The following is an 18,304-nucleotide window of genomic DNA, read 5'->3' as shown; positions in this document are numbered from 1 at the left end:
AGAGGAAGTAGTGGAGGCTGGTACAATTGCACATTTAAAAGGCATTTGGATGGGTGTATGAATGGGAATGGTTTGGAGGGATATGGGCCAGGTGCTGGCAGGTGGGACTAGATTGGGTTGGGATATCTGGTTGGCATGGGTGAGTTGGACCGAAAGGCCTGTTTCTGTGCTGTACATCTCTATGACTCTATAATACAGAAAATCTTGAATTATCGGTATAGGGCCATTTTCAATAAATCAAGCTGCAACTCTTTGTTATTCATCAGATTGCTGAGAAGTATGAAGAATCATTCAAAATTTAAATTGAATCTTAATAAAACCTGTAAACTTACTGAATGGAAAATGCAATGTCTGGTTAGATTTATCCATATTGAGAAAGCAAAGATTGTTCACAGGTTGTGGGTGTATGCTTATTTTTAGTTTGCAGTCTCCTTTCTGATTCCTGGTGGTTTACAATTCCAAATACTAACAGCTGAATTGATACCAAACTCAAAATAGCCACTCTACATGCATGAATCTAGATAGCAAGTAAATTGACATCACAGGCATGTCTGAATTTGATTTCAACCAATGTCAAGCAGACATAGTTTGCAGTAGTAGCTCACAGCATGATGATCAGGAGGGGTAGAGTGGTTCTTTGGTTCCTCTTGTCCTGGAACTCTAAAGCAAGTTATTCGCACTCTCTCAATAGCAATCCACCTGAGATCAGGATCAGGCCTAAGAAGAAAACTGAATGGTTTAGTAACATATACAGTGGGTTGTAATTAACTGTACAAGTGGTCATCTTAGTTTATTAGATTTTTAGTTCAGAATATGTAAAATAATGAAATATCACCATTGTATTAAACATAACATTTTCATGTAATTAAATCGCTTTTAAATTATCTACTAAACATCTAACCGAATCATTAAAAAAACAGGTTTAGACATTTTTGCATTTTTCTTAGCCCCTGTGTTGATAGTTGCCTGCAGGGTTTGGAATTAAATAATTTTATCCAACGTTTTCTTACTTGCAGCTGAAGCTCTTTTTTCAGAGGAATGAAAAAAGAATTCTGTTTTTGTAAGCACAATGTGACATTATAGGGGGAAAATGAACAGAAGCTTGTCTTTGTTCCTCAATGAAATCCAGTCACAGAGAAGCTATTGAACTTCCTGTGGACTGGAACCGAACACGCAGGACCTAGTATATAGGGAATGCTCTGTTTCTCCTGCCTTTGGTGAAACTGTAAGAACGGCATCTTTGTGCTGAAGTGAAAATGATGCTGCTCAGTTTTCTCATGAGGTGACTTACAGCACCCCCACTGTTTGGAGAGATAATTTCACTTGTAACGCTAATAACTTTAGTGGGGCGGCTGGCTGAGCTAGTGAGGATACTTCACTGCACATCTTGGCTCAGTTAGAAATCGGAAGCAGATGGTTCTTTCGGCTGGCTTCCCACTCAGGCCTGTTACTGCAAGCCTATGGTTGTTTGCTGGTTGCTGCTGGCAGTTTGTGACTTGAACATGGTAGGACAGCAGTGAAAAATCAAATCTCTTAGCAGACCAGCACACTGTGATGAAATTTGACAGATCTGACATTCTATACCTGATGCATAGTTAGATTATATTAACCTTTGCTTTCTTTCAGCTTTTTCCCCACAAGTTGTTAAAATCATTTATTTTCACCTGTGACATTACATGTAATTTTTAAGGAGATACTAGTCAAATTAACTTACAAACTGTTTCTACAATCCAATATATTTCATTTTTTGTGGAAACAACCTACGATTCAATTAAGGATGGTAGTCTGTGTCTTTTGGGCAATTCGTTGACATTTTCCTTCATTTAAACTACAAATGTGAAAAGAATTCATTTTGAACAATAGCAAACTCCTTTGTGGGAAGTATGTTTTTTCAACACAATAACATTCAAGAGAAATTTTGCATGATACCTTTCAATGCAAATGAAAGTTAGAATTGCTACTTTGGATGTTATTAAAATCTCAATGTTTATTCATAGTTTAATCATTTTAATTATTGAAGTCTGTTGCACCAACTATGCTGGTTAACAATCAAAATTAAAGTTAATGCATTAACAATGCATTTCCTTCTCTTAAAATTTTTTATTGCATGGTTGGTTCAGAAAGTTGGGTGTAGAATTAGACTTTTCCATAAATTCACTTTTTCTAGTCTTTCCACAATAGTGAAGGAATAGTATACTTTCAGTATGATATTTCTTTTAAGAAACAGAAGGTTAATGAAACCTTACCTTTCAAGGTCTAGTAAAAGGAGTTGCAAATCATTACCAAAAACATTGCAGAATAATAAAGTGTGTGAATAACAGATCTTAATTCATGCCAAAATGTTGAATTGCAGCTGTCATGTTCACTAAATACTGAACTTTCTAATTTACTTAATCTACATTTTAATTTAAATATTTAATTCCCCTATCCATGGGCAAGATATTGTCTGATATCTAGTGTGTTGTTTGAGAGAAATAAAAGACTTATCTGCAATTATAACCATAAGGAATTGATTAGACTTGGATAACTTAAAATGGATGTGCATGATTGATTCTCCTGTTTCAAAGACACGAAGATGATATTGATTTTGATGCAACATGCTTTGTGAGGAAAGAAGGGGGAAAAAATACCATGGCACACTTTTTGTTTTGTTTGTGTTTAGTTTAGCTCCAAGACAATATCTGCTTTTAATTCTGAAGCCTCCGTGCTGTCTTAAAATTATTCCTTCTTTTCGTTCTGTCAGTCTTCAAATTTCTCTAAGGGCAAAGAATTTGTAATTAGGGTAAAAAGGGGTTTGATTTTAATAAAACTCGAAGTAACATAAGCCGGTAAGTGTTCTGGGTGACTAAACACAAGGATGCTGTTTGTCATATGCCAATTTTGCTTATGATTGTTGATCAAAATTCGAAAATCTTTAAAAACGTAATTATTATATGACAATATTATGTTCGTAAGATGGAAATGTAATTTCTTTAAAAAAATGTAATTCTCGTAATTTAACATTTTCTCTCATAATTCCTATTAACTCTTCTGTTCAAAGCAGATTATCTGCTAACTCTGCTGAAAGCACTATTCCTATTTTAAATATAACACAACACTTATATTTTGCTTAATATTAGATGAAAGAAAAGCTAAAACAGGAATAGAAGCTGAAGAAAAAATAGCACATTTTCTTCATGTTTGAGAAAATTAGCTCTTTACGCATGCAATGTAGAAACAGATACTGCATCAGCCTCTAAGTCTGTAAAAACATTGCATGATACTCTAAGCAGTTCCATCTGTCATGCAGAAATTTTCGGCTAATAGCCTATGGCATTCTCAGTCCATAGTCCACTACCTGTGTTTCTCGTATTAAATCCCCATGTTCACCAAAAGCTCGCAGACTTGAATTATCTCAGTGTTGAAACACTTATTTTGCCGCTTCACTTTGATGTTGAGCAGTGGGCTCTTTTTTTTAAGCAAAGACAGTACTGAACAGATGACTCCTCAGTTCCTGTTCACCTTGCCACTGGGTCTGTGAGATTGGTTCATTGTCAAGGAGACTTTACCCATGATTCCATATGGTATGGATTGGGCTACAATGTTGCCCAACATGCCATTGCAAATGTTTTCTCAATTAGGTGTCTTATCTCCCGTGAGCTGCATCAGATGAAGGTTGCTGACAGCATAATGGCCGGGAAACCCTCCGACAGCTCCATCAAATGGCAGCTGTGCTATGACATCTCAGCCAGGACATGGTGGATGGTGAGTTGGCAGCAAAAGCTGTTTTTTTTTACTTTCCCTCCCTCTTTGACTGAATGTCCCAGACCTTGCATTCATCAAATTAACATTTGATTTTCACACTATTCAGAGCTGCAATCTCACACTTTCAGTTTCTCCTCTGTGCTTTTTGAACAATGACCACTACACAGTAACCCGCTTATCCTGGAATCGTGCAAGAGAGAACAAGTGATTGACAGGACAAAGTGTTAATTTTGTTTTTTTTAAAGCGTGAAATTAGAGATGTGTTATTTAAAAGTATCTGTTGATCAGGTAGTTTCATGCATGCAAGACAGAATGTGTTTCAGAATTCTTGTGATTACTTATTTAAGTGGCTGTGAGACTTAAGTCATTTCTCTTGATTTAAAATAGCTGCATGAAAATCTGTATATTTTTTCAACATTTAGAGTTGTTGTCAACTTGAAATTTGATCAACTTTGTCATGTTAAAGCTGTTTCTAGCAGTTACTCTCTGAATACTGGAATACTTCCGTATATCACTGATGTAAAGTATTCAGTCATTTCTGTTTGTTTTCATTATAGTGGGATACTGTGTTATTGTCAGTTCAGTCATGTGTTTTTGCGTTCCTTTTCATTATGTAGTTTGTTAGAAACTTTGCCTCTGATTTTAAGTCGTTGAATGGTTCCGGTGTGCAGTGCGGAGAGGTTAACACAATTCACAGTCAGTCGAGCCACACAACCTTTGACTTGCTGAATCAAAAAGGATACACGGAATGCAGAAGGATGCACAATAGTCCATTGTGGCACTAGATACAAATGAGTTCTGTTGCAAGGGACAGAGATGCGAATCACCATTGTGTGCTTCAGCGTGTACGTTAGCTTCATTAAAAGTGATTATTTGTTTTGGTCATTATTATTCTTGAGGCAAGCACGAATTCTGCCAAAGTGACTGGAGGGGTGGAAGGATGGCAGAAAGAGGGAAGGGGGAAAAAGTTTGTTGGGACAATGAGTGTATTATACTTTCTCAACTGGACCGTAAACTTGCTTGTTCTGCATCAATATCAGGATAAAGCCTGGCAAGTGGATTTGTACAGTGCATCTTGCTCTTCTTTCTCTGCTGGCAGACTGAAATTTTGTGACTTCCTTTACATTTTTTTAGATGCAATTTTGGAAATGTGGTGTCTCACGGGGGGAATTAATGTGAAGAGTTTCAAGTCAAGGTATTCATGACCTCTGTCTCAGGGTTTGAATCATATCCATTTGTGTTCTAACCTTTTTTAAATATTGCTTCTACATGCTTGTTCCTGTCAGGTTAGACAGGACCAGCACGACTGCCAGAACCTTCCTGGTATAATGAAGCTGAGTGGTAATAATGCAAGTTCTGTTGTGCTATTGTTAGTTAAATTACAATGTGATAACTATAATTATAGCAGAATTTATTTTCAGTAGGAGGTTTGCCCCCTCTCTGACTGCTGCTGTGACAGGAGAATTTTATTTTTAATGAATTGTAAACATTTCAATATTGTAAAGGAGGCGTTTTTATTCCCTCTGCATGTGCTTACCACTTTTTGCCATTAAATTTCAATGGTGCTTTGAACTAAAAATTTACAGAGGAGCAATCCATGTGAAGTTAATGTACAGCTGTTTAAAAGAAGATATGCCTGCAGTATTACTTTCTGAACCACTTTTAACAACCTGTTTCTAATTTTGCCATTAAATACTATGCAGTATAAAATTTATAATTGCATTAATTTCCATAAAATGAATGCAGTTTTGGAGTGAACTAATGTTATGCAGTGCCTATGTTTATGACTGTATGATTTGTGTATAATGTACTTCATATGTTAAATGTGGGGAATGATGTCTAGTGAATTTTGTTATTGTTTTAAGGACTTAATAAGGTGTGGTATGCAGACTGTTTTCTGTCCCTCAGAATTTAAATTACACAGAAAGGATTCTAAACATGTTGTAAAAACAAACCTCTCTTCAGAGACATTTTTTTAATATTGATTTTTTTTTTGTTGCCAAAGGCAATATGAGACTAAATTTAATAAGCTGTACTCACTGTTCAAATGACCAATATTGTAGGCAAGTATTTACACACAGCTATGTTTTTCTTACAAACTTTTCTTATGTCTAATATTCTATGTCAGAAATATGCTCTTTGCTATATTGATGATCTAGAAGCATGACATTTTCAAATATTTCAATTGCATTCCCTGTCTGTATGTGACTTTTAGATTTGCATCATTCTTTAAAATTCTGCAAGTTTTTAAAAAGTCAGTCCATGAGTTAATGTTTGTTTTCTTTTATTGTAATGGGAATATTATATTTGATATTCTATTCTCTGTCTTGCATGAGTTTTAAATATTATCTTGATAATTGTATTAAAAATCAAATAATAATAATCCACACTTTTCCCCTTCTAGAATAGCTCTAGTTATTTGCTTCTGGACAGTTTTTCATAAGTTAATTACATTGTAATTCCAACAGTCTATTTACTGATGTTTCTCTTTTTAATTCAACTCCAGTGCATTGAGATCACTGGTTGGTTGATTCTGAATGTATGAAATTGACCTGAGATTGACACACAGATCATTGTCAGGAAAAAGGGAAACTGCAGCTTCAATTACATAAGGACATGAAGAATCATTTACATTTTTTTCCAAAATGGAAAATTAAATAATTTTCTTAGATACAATTACAAGACCAGCACAGCCATAAAAATGCAAAATACTTTGCGCAAAATTGAAAAAATAATTGTTTGTTACTTCTATAAAAGAAATCTCTGCAAATAACACATTAATTTACATAATTAACATTAATGAAAACTCAAAAATGTAGTTATAATATCATAAATGGAGCTCATTTCCATATGTTATTCACGTTCTGAAGAGCTGATTATACTTTGCCATTACATTAAAAAAATTGTTCTTCCATAAGATGTCATTAGAAATTTCATCCCTAATCATGGGAAGCCAGCTCTTCTCAGAATTATTCTCAGTAAACATGTGGAATACCACAAATTGGTTACAAAACAGACTAGGTAAGTGTGATTCACATTAAGTAATAATAGCTGCTGGTGTTTCCACACATAAATGTAATAACCACATAGATACATATATAACATACAACAAATTAGCACCAATATGTGAAAGACAATTATCATTTAATAGTTAACAGTGTTGTCATATCAGAAATCAAAACACAAGTGCAATTCAAATATAAACTATATATATATATATAGCCTAACTATCTAATAGCGGTTTTTTCAGCCTAGTTATGCAGACTCCAGCTAGAGTATTCATTGTCATTTTGTTCTCTCCAGTTGTGTGATTTTTTTTCCCCTGGATGCAAAATACATTCAGCGTAATTTGATGATTTAAAAAAAATTGAAGCCTTCCAATTTGAGACTTAGTAGAGTTTGCATGTTTGTACTGAGACCGTCATCTCTCAGATACTCGGTGACCTCACCTTAACGTTGAATCTGTTTAGATTTCCGCTAGAAACACTATTAGATGTGTAGGTTAGAACATGGATATCCCACAGCGCTGCCAAAAAAGATTTCGAATGTAAATGTTTTGCTTTGTCTATTCATTATGAGTGGATACAGAAAGAAGTTTTAATAATCATTTCCACGGTGATGTTTGACACATTTAAAGTACATTTGACGGTGTGATGTCTCAGACCTGTAATGTGCAGAAATTGCAGAGCTGGCAATAGATTCACTGGTTTATTTGTTAATTGTCACTCTCTAACATTTTACGCTTGCTTGTTTTAGAATTTAAATGGTCGAACACATTTGAAATGATTATTGTCTACTCTTATAAAGTTTTATTTCTCTGAATATAAACATTCCTTCTTTATAATGTTCCCATTCATTTCCGATTAAGGCCCACAAATGACAAGCGAAAAGGTATTGTTTCGATGGAAGTTACTAGAAATTGACAACAAGGCGCAACCTGTGAGCAATTTAAGGGAATAATTCTATAAATGTTGTTATTTAAACGCAGCTTCCTATAATCTCCGGTATTCAGTTTTCCTCCAAACATTTCCGTACAATAGCAGGTGAAAGTTTGTTGAGTAGCGATGATGTCTTCATCGTAACTTGGTATCGCTTAACCACTTTTTAAAAAATGATATTGTGATACTTAGGAGCTTCTGCATGGGGCAAACGGCTGTTTTACACAACTGAAACCTTTTGTGTATAAGTTTAGTTGGTTGGAAATGTTGAGTCTTGTGTTGAGCGCCGTGTTGAATTAACCGTAACTTATTCAGCAGCTTCAAATAAAATCTGCAGCAACAATGGTGTGAGCTTGATGGTACGGATGTCTTTGTCTCATCCTTACATCGCCAAAATATGGACAATTCCGATTCTAGACGAACGAAAGCATTGAATGAAGTTATCCTGCGTCCTGCCCCATACTTTCTGAATAAAAATACACTGTCTTTAATTGAAGAACTGCAGTCAATAACCCAAATAAACAGTCCATTTTTTAAAATCATCTTATATTGTATACCCCAACATGTGGAGAACATGTTAGTGAAAAGTGTCGTTTGTGTTTATGAAAATTTGGCTGTATTGGGTAAATATTAATTTGGTACCAAAGAACAGCAATAAGTAACACTCCCTGTTATCACGCTGAACAGAATGTTCTAGTTGATGACATTTATAGTCAGTACAAAGAGTTTCCTGAAATTCAGCAAGTTATTTTTTCTATTCCCCACTCCCAATTTAAGTTTTACAGATTCTTTCTATTTTGTTAATGAAGAACTGACTAATGTGGGTTACCAAGAGTAAGAATGTTGGCTTTACAAATTGTTAGCATGACACCCAGTTGATCCTGTACACAGTTGTAAACAATTTTAGAGTAGCAATGTGGGCAAAGTCTCCTGATACATTTAAAACCCACAGAAAATAGATATAATAGATGAAGAACATCTTATTGATGCTCCTTATGGCTTAATTTGAAAGCAGCATTGGTTCCTTGGATAGTTTCGATTTGTTTAATAAGAAGACACATTTATCAAAGTTATTTTAAATTGTAATAAGTTCATTATATGATATTCAAGGTAAACATTACTTTAAAATCAGAAGTCCATTCAATTTGAATGAAGAGCTTCATTATGATACTGACAATTCCCTGACATCTTCAAGTCTAACCATTTTTGGGGTCTATTCCTTTACTGGACACAGCGCCTGTTCAAATTGCTGTGTTTAGCACTTGCTTAAATCTCTCTTTCTATGGTTTGACTTCTCTATATTTTTACCACACTGTTTTTCTCTGCATTTCATTTCTTGTTCAATTTAATATATTTGCACATCTTGTTTTAAGTTCCCAGTCTTTCTCCAGATTACAGGTTAGCCACAGTTTGTGGTGGTATTCTCCTGCTTGCTCAGATGCCTTCATTCCTAATTTAGGCTCATTTTCATCTGATGTTTCCCACTCTTTCAGTCTGCATCTCCATTTTATTTTTTCTATATTTTTGTCTACCCTATCTTTTCCCCTTTCTAACTCTTCTTTTGTTTATACATATCTTTCCATTAGTCCTTGAAAGTGTTCACCCTCTGTCTATAAATAACCTTTTATGGACAATTCCCGAACTAGTGGCAACAGGAAACTTTGTTCTGGACTCAGGTTGAATCCTGAATCCATGCTTATGCTTATACTGTTGCCAAGAATTTCCTTTGGCTTCCTTGCAATCATCCAGTGTAATTTTGATGATTGATCAGAGAAAGGTCCACTTAAACGTCTACCTGGGTTTTCAGCCAATACTCTGCTGATGTTACAGTGACTGATTAGGCCCCCATAATTCAATATCAGCACAAAACAAAATATCATTGTAAATATACCTGTAGTTTCTTACCATCAGTCTGCTGATTCTAACCATATATTGCATTGACTTTTTCTCCTTCTGTTTCAGTCTAATCTTACTTTACCACTTCAATATACTATTAATTTTCCTCATAAATTCTTTTTGTCTCTTCATGTCCCTCACATTCTATAGTTTGTTAGATGTCCTCCTCAGTGCAGAGCATAATGCTACAGTAATGCCGTGGTTGTCTTATCCACTTAAGAAATACAAGTTGTCATGACATCGCCAGCTGCTGTGCCAGGCGAGAGCTTACTCCAGATTTGAGGTTAATCAACTGCAAATTCCATTAGCTTCATACAGAGCAAAAAACTACCAAGCAGACGGATCCACATGTGAGCCAGCAGTCAGGTGCAATGGAACAGAGCTGTCCGTCAGGTGTGTATTGCCTTCACTGGAGCACACACCAGGCAGCATGATTTGGAGAACAAGCAGAACTGCATTGTGCTTGCATATGATAAGTATATGCACATGAATATCTGTGCAGTCATATCGACTTATGTACTTATTACCATACCTACAAGTGTTTATCATTTGTGTGCTTGCTTATATACCTTCTTGATCCATTTAAAATTATGACAACAGGAATTCCATTTTACCTTATGTCTGAAAATTCATTTTCAGAGAGAGAGAGAATTCTGCATGTGGGTAATACTTTTGAAATTGCCTGCTTTTTCCAACCTAGGCTTTCACAGTATATTATTTTACAGTGTTAAATGATTGAAAGTACTGGGGTTAAATTCCCTGGACTTTGCACCTATGATATAGGAGCTGTCACAATATTTACCTGAAAGAGCTAGCAAAAACTCTTGACTGTACACCACCCATACAAGTGCAGTTATCCAATGAGCTTGCAATTCATTCTACTCATCCAAAATGTAAACTTTATATTGTAACCTGACAAACTTTCTTCCACAGCAGGTTATATTTACAAAAAAAGTAACACCACAGGAATATAGAGGAACAAAAGTTTCTGACTGTTTGCTGTCTAGAGAAAATATATATAGTGGTTTTAGTCTTTACATCTTTTTTGTGTCTATGTTAATTTTTCTAGCTTTCTCAATTTATGTCATCATTGATATAAGTATATAACCTCACTTTTACTTATTTATAATATCTGAAAGATTTGACATTTAGTTTTACTTTTCTCAGTTGAAGCATTGCACAATAAGCATTGCTAACTCTTGGTAAATACCATCTTCTGATCATGAAACATGTTAAACGGCAGTAGAATTATAATATTCCCATGCATTTATGGTGAGCTGTAATGTAAGTCACCAAATATGTTCACTGCCCTTCCGTTTAAAAAAAAAGCTGCAATTTTCTTTACATACTGTTGAGCAATTCATTTGAAACTGGTTCATCATTATTAATCAATACTAATAAATGGCATATTATTGTATGGTAAACTTAAACAAACTCTTCATCTGAATATTTTTAATTACTTTTCTACAAAAACATTTATCTAACAACTTGTCTTTTATACAGTCAAAAATTTTATTTATAGATTACACAAGTAATTTAACTCAAGGATATTTGCCATAAGCGGTAAATCTGGCAAAAGCTGCAGTCCATTTTTTCTGACAATATAAGTTTAAGGCTGAGTTGAATCTAAGCTGATAATTTTTCATTTTTCTATTGCTCTTATTTCAGCCTTGTACCTGTGTGATTACAGGAAACTAAATAAGATATAAGTTAACTATTTTTTGTGATTAATCGAAACATTTTTCAAAGGTCAGAAACAAAAACAAAAAATGTTGGAAAAAACTCAGCCAGTCTGGCAGTATCTGTGGAGAGAAAGCAGAGTTAACATTGTAGGTTCAGTGACCCTTTCGTCATAACTTTCAATGGTCTTTTTCACTTCTAGTCCTTAGGGCACTTGCAACGACATAAATGTTTTATTTAAACAATAATTTAATTTACCGGAATGCGATGTCTTTTAACTTTCCATCTGCTCAGTGCTGTTTATTATAGATTCACTGTTGATAGGATACAAAGTTGAAGCAATTTTGGAGAATACTGAATTTGACTAATCTTTTTTTAATATTTTAATGCTACATTTGAGGACAGTACCATAGTTCTAATAAGCCTATTAAAACCGCTCTATTAAATCCAAGGGAGTTGGAAAACATAAATGTATGGGTGAATGTTCTTGCCTCCAACCCGACAGAAACATGCTGGTAGCATATTTGGTGGGGACAAAAAAACTTCTATAGTTGCTTCACTGGTACTAAAGTTCTGCTCCTCCAAACCCATGGAATTCACAACTAGAATATCTCTGAGTAACGCCCATTTGAAATATGAATTTGGAAGCTTATAACATGCTTCCAATATTCCCACGATCATTTTGTAAGTACTTTTATTCCTCATCAGGTTAAAATGCAGAATAATTCACTACAAGCAATGCTCACAAAGCTGTAATTTAATCAAATGCAAGAGTGAATAGTTTATGATCAGAAACGAAACACGGAATTAAATGTATTTTGAAAATTCACAGTCAGATATTTGTCATAATAGAAACTTAAATATAATTAAATATCTTAAATATCATCCACCTCCATTATGTAACAAACACAGTGAATGAAGAGGTTGTGTAACATGAATGAAAGATATAACTGACTGATGTAACTGAAAGGTATATGATGCTAAATCACAGATGTTACAGTCTTCATTTTTGGGGTGGGTGAGTGGAATGAATTACCAGTTGTTAACTAATACTGTATGCATTGTACCGATATATACTTGTTCAAAGCAGGCGGTGGGGACTGTCATTTAACAAACCTACATCCTCCTTATTAAATCTACAGCCATGGCTACAAAACCGTAACTCTTGTCATTTTTTTATGCTTCTGTGTCAACTTTTTTCCAATATAAATCCCTTATGACCACATTTATAATGGGAGACAAAAATATAAATTTGTCACGTTAATTGCAGTTGCTCTCTACAACAGTAATCTCATTAAGCAGTTTCAACATGATTCATCTAATTGTTCAGCTACTTTCCAAACAAATTAAATATTAAATACTTCATCCAGTGTCACTTTTTAGTGTAACTATAGTTCCCGTAAGTAGTTTTGCTGTTGCAGACTGCTGAAGTAAATTCAGGCCTTTGAATGTTAAATTGTAGACAGTTTGCATTAGTGGGATGAATGATGCAATTGTTTGTTGGTTATGAATGTAGGCCCCATGCTGTGATGAGGATGGGTCAGAGGTTGGAGAACATGAAGGAACCTTTTTCTTGGCACAGTTGCCTTGGTATAGCAGAGCTTGGCAGCCAATTTTCTTTTGCTTTAACTACTAGCTGAAGCATCTGGTACTGTGGAACTGTCTGGTACAGACCACAAGTGTCACTCAGCGGCCAGTGTCTCTGCGTGAGGCCCTTTGTTGTGTGACAAAGAAAGATGGGTTACACATAATGCCATCCCTAATCATAAGAAGGACTCTTGAGCTGCGCGGGTACAATGTTATTGCTAAATTATGCAGTAGTCATCGAATCTGGATTCACTGTTCACTTGGACAAGGAATGCCAGTATTTCCTGGATATATTGGCTAATGGAAGCTATGTCATACACTTAACTACTTGATTACTGAATTCCACATGCTGCTTCTTTTTCAGTTTGTCAACCTTATAGACTTGATTAATCATGTCACATGCATGCTTGATGCAGAATAAAATTATTTCTGCTTAGTCAAAACAATGTTTCTGACCCCTAAGCTCAGAAGGTCACCCACACTATATACATGTAGTGACAATCCCCACACCTGCCAGCCTTTTGGTTTCTCTGAGTGAATTTGCCAAATAAGGATCGGGTAGTCCAAAATCAGGACTGGTTCAATTCTGTGACCAATTTTCCTGAATTGAAACTGTTCAACCAGCAAATTATTATCATTCCATCAGTTTGCAATCATGAGAGAAATAAGACTTAGACAAAATTAGTTTAATTTTAACTCCCTCTGATCAAGAGAAATGAAATGGTCATGGAATTAACTTTACTGCCATTATTCCCAGGGCTCACATGTTTTTATGGGTTGTATAGGTCTCCGGTGGCAATATTGTGACTTAGCAGAATCTCCTTCATTGATTATCCATTCAACAAAACCTAGTAATACACCAAAAAAGCTCCAAAAGGAAAAATTTGAACTTAGTTTTGTGAACCCAGGAGAAGCAGGAATGCTCCTGTCAGTTCTCTCCAAGATACAATGGACTTCTCCCACCTCAACGTGGTCACAAACCTCCTTTCTGCCTTTCACAACCGGATGGGGCACCAGTTCCTGTGATATTGCATTATCTTGGTTTTCACAGGCCACTTCATATTTCTTCGAAATATGGACTGAGTGCCTTCAAGCACCATTGGGCAGCTGATCACTGTACTCTGCTGGCTAGTCTCCATCATAAAAATCTATCTAAGCCATCCATAGTCTATTAAAATCTTACATCTCTCAGCGTAACTCTATCTACAAAACTGTCATATTTTGTGACACTCTATGTCAACACCTTTCAGCTATAAATATTCATCATGGGAAGCACATACACATATTTGTCACTTTAGTTACACCTTCCCACCAGTGGTGGGGCTATAGTCTGTCAGCTTTGCACCTCTCAAGATTCTGTGTTGCAGAGATGCTATGTTTCAGTCAATTTTGCTTCTGCACTTGTCAGATTAATTTTTCTGGCTAACTATAAATAATGTCAAATCAATATACTCTACAAAAAAATAAGAATTGAGTGTTTGACTATAAAATGGAGTTGGAATTATATCTATCCACCCAGTGCAGTAATCAACTGCTTTGTAACTCCATTTCAATGAGACAAGAGATAAATAGATTTTTTGTCATTATGGTACATACTAGAATATCATAATAATAATATGTACAGTACAGTTATCTCATTGGTACAGGACATCCAGGTAATTTACAATTGTCATGCATACTGGCACACTGAGTCTATTGCGACCCTCACAATAAGAAATATTATCCTATCATAAGTCTTGATAATTGAATGTACTTTTCCAAATGCTACTAAAGATGTTATCAGGGAGGACTAATGCATTCTGCTCTGAGTTTTGTCAGAGTATTTTGGTGTGTGATCTGTTATTTAATTCTAGAGAAAGTGCTTTTGATTGCTTTTTAAAAAAAAACAGGAGATGGAAGCTATTTTAGTTATAGAGTTTGTAATGTTTTGCTATGACAAAGACCCTTTCCGTTGAAACTGCATGGAACAAAGTAAAGACATAGTACCATTTTACAGTTTTTTATACATTATTGAAAGCCATCAAAAGAAAGGAGGAAAAAAAAACAGGAACAATTGTAAATAAAAATTAGCATAGAAGCAAGAAAATTTAAAATTACCACAATTACTGGGTTAAAAACTTAGGCTGAAATAAACTCAATAATTTGTATAATATCTAACAAACACATCTGTTAAAATATATTCCTGTTGCATTAAAACAAGTAGTAAATGGATTTTCCATATTAATAACTAAGTTGGACAGGAATACTAATACCAGTAGTAGTATTTTTGTTGATAAGTTGAAGTTGAAATTTCTTGCTAATTCTTGGGACATGCAAAATCCTGAAGATATTGAAACTGGATTTATTAAAATTTAATGCCTTCCATTTTTTTCAATAAATTATATTGTGTTTTTTGTGCAGAAAATCTACTCTAATAGCATTTTACAAAAAAAATTCCAGGGACTCATATGAAAGAGCTTTGGATTCTAAATATTATGTAGTCTTTTGATAATGGTAAGCTCCCGATTTATGTATTTGATGCTAAAAACATTATTAAAGCAAATACAGATATACTGTTAACTGGAAACATACTTGTGAGAATTAGGACATATGCATTCTTCACTACAAGCAAATTACGCACATTTTTATGTACCTCTATCTACAAATAAAATAAAGTTATCTTTTTAGAAAGGTTGCATGATATTTGGTATCCATAGTTTTACAAGAATGACTGGAAATGTTTTGACACATTTGTTGTGCAGTTTCTTTCATGTGAAATCCTCCTAATATAACCATCTCTTGTAAACTGGAATTTTTTCAAATTTAATTACTTATTTTGTGTACAAAAAATTACTATGGTTGGAATAATAAACTTTCCTGAAACTTTTACTGCTGAAAGTTGACAGCTGAAGAAATGTTCAGGGACAATTTTATTGAAAAAAGTTGTTATGGTCTGTGCATTGAGGTTCCCACCAACCAGAATCAGCCTTTTGAACATTAACTGCAGTCAGCAAGTTTAAATAACAAGGAAAAATTGTGCCCCTGTTAGTTATGCAGCGAACTTTTACATAATACAGTAGAAGGACTTAAAAAGCTCTCTCAAAAGTAGAATTATCGCTTTATTAATTACCAACATCATGAGAAATAGCAGCACCTGTGATCATTCCTTTTAGTCCACTTACATTTAGCAACAGCTCAGTTCAGCCTACAGTCTACATGAGATGAAACAAAATAATCCTGAGAAAGATGCTTTGATGGCCCTGAGATTGTTGCATAACGATATCAATGAAAGCGCAATCATAGCAATGACCACAACTGGCATCTAGCAGCCAGGTTAACCATGTACGCAGCATGCTTTGTCTTAACACTTTTTATCTGTATGTTGATGAGAGTCATGTTCTCCTCCAACTTACGACGATCAGAAACATATCAGGCTCAGTCTTGTCATATTTTGGGAAAGGGTCAGTTTCATTGAATTCCGTAGAGGGTTTCTCTCCACAAAATCTACCACAGTTTCTTGTATTATTTTACCAAAATCTCCTCATTATCTAGCTACCACACCCCTCAGGTGCAAATTTTGTCTGATGCTAGCTTGATTTGAACACTCACCATCGTTGGAAGAACTTGCCACTGCCTAGACATTGTGGAATAGACTTAGCATTGGCACTGGCACCATTGTTGAAGGCCATTGTACACCTGACAAGCACTGCCAGCTCAGAGCTGCCTGCTTGGTTCTTGTCATTTTCCCTGACCTGGCAGACAAAAGGAAATTCGCACCTGGTTTTTGGACAGACACTTGGAGATTCTGGTGGATGGAATGATGCAGGGGAGAGACATGCTCTACCCAAGACTGCCAGCATGATCCAAGGTTGCCACCCAGATCAGTGCAGTCTTGGCCACCTGGAGGAATACTGGTGCATTCATTTCTATGCATGACCTTTTTTTTTACTGCTTTTGCTCTCTGACTATCTGAGCATCCACACCTCTTTCACCCCTACTCCTCACAGTCCATAATTCCTACCTGGCAATGGACCACAAGCAATGAACAAAACTATTTACACCAATCCTACATGTTAAGTTACTTCATCTGGAAATTTCTAAAAAGCAAAAGGCATAATTAGGGGCCAGAAGATCCCACCTTCCAACTTTACTGGCCATGCTTGCCTGCATGGATTTTGTTATCTTCTTCCTTGGTCTCCAGTTTATATTTCTTTCTCTCCCTTGCTTTTTCTCACTTCAAATCCATCTGCCTCGTTAACATAAACTGCTGGCTGGTGTCTCTGGCTCTGGTCTCCACAGCTGCAAAATGCTGCCCAACATTTACAGAGGCCCAATGAACCACCATATAAGTATCAGACTCCAGTCCTTGATCAATTTAGCTAACAAGAACAAATAGTTCATTTTAAATGCAAGAAAGCAGTTTGTGACTTATAAACTCAACCTGTGTAAGCATCCATTATACAGTGAGAAACAGAAAATTTCATTGAGTGGGGTCAATTAAGTCACATGAAATAACAACAATTTAAATGCAACTGTTGGATGAAAATTTCTATACCACAATGAAACGTGAATATTTAAGAGACAGCCACATAACTCAGTTGCATTAATCTGCATATTGAACCATAATCAATACACATAAACTTATGTCTCGACAGAAATTGTACAGTTGTTTAATATTATTTACTATTAAGAAAGCATATTTTAATCCAACAAAAACAACATTTTTCTATAAAATGCTCAGGAATATTATTCTACAGTATAATCATATTCTGTAAACAATGTTATGCTTGAGCCCAGTAAAGCCATGCATTATATTTATTTCATTCATTCATGTGATAAAGACACATATTGCCCAATTTTAATTGTCCTTCAGAAGATGGTAATGACGTACTGCAAACCATGTGCTAAGTTTAGGAAGGAGGTTCCAGGGTTTTGACCCAGTATCAGTGAAAGAATGCTGATATAGTTCAAAGTCAAAATAGTTTGTAGCTTGCAGGAGAATTTGGAGTGATGGCATTCTGTACATTTTCTGCCCTTGGGCTTCTGTTGATAGAAGTCATGGTTTTACAAGGTGCTATCAATGAAATCTTGGTGAGTTGTTACAATGCAATGCATACTTGTGCCACAGCGTGCCAGTGGTTGAGAGAGTCAATGTTTAAGATGGTGGATTGGGTGCCAGTCAAGAGAGCTGTTTTGTCCTGGATTGTACCAAGGTTCATGTGTCTTGCTGGAGTCCTACTCATCCATTCAAGTGGAATGTATTCCATCGTGCTCATGATTTGTGCCTCATAGCTGGTGGGCAAGCTTTGGGAAGTGGAGATGTGAGTTTCTTATCACTGAACTCCCAGACTTTGACTTGTTCTGGTAGACATAGTTTAAATGGCCAGTACACTGAAGTTATTATTTTCAAACTTACTGTCCAATAAAAATGAATGTGTCATTTTTAACCATTTTCTTCCTCAGTTTCTGATAAGACAGGC

At 35.3% G+C, this 18,304-nt stretch overlaps 1 protein-coding gene across 5 annotated transcripts in view; it reads left to right on the top strand.

Annotated features, from left to right (window-relative positions):
• The first annotated feature begins 3,416 nt into the window (after window positions 1–3,416).
• nfia (nuclear factor I/A) overlaps window positions 3,417–18,304 on the top strand; it is a 732,109-nt gene continuing 717,221 nt past the window's right edge. Inside the window, exon 1 of one of the 5 annotated variants that reach the window (XM_043699269.2) lies at window positions 3,417–3,744. In XM_043699269.2, coding sequence (XP_043555204.1) covers window positions 3,649–3,744 — 96 coding nt within the window. In that variant the 5' untranslated portion in view covers window positions 3,417–3,648. The remainder of the gene's footprint in view (window positions 3,745–18,304) is intronic. The other 4 variants (XM_043699272.2, XM_043699263.2, XM_043699265.2 and 1 more) reach the window with 4 other exon arrangements.

Source organism: Chiloscyllium plagiosum, unplaced genomic scaffold, assembly GCF_037043375.1.
Source record: "Chiloscyllium plagiosum isolate Xiang-an unplaced genomic scaffold, Cpla_swu_hap1 HiC_scaffold_9, whole genome shotgun sequence".
Classification (NCBI taxonomy): domain Eukaryota; kingdom Metazoa; phylum Chordata; class Chondrichthyes; order Orectolobiformes; family Hemiscylliidae; genus Chiloscyllium; species Chiloscyllium plagiosum.
The sequence above is the reverse complement of the archived record's forward strand: the minus strand, read 5'-3'. Positions and strand labels throughout refer to the sequence as shown.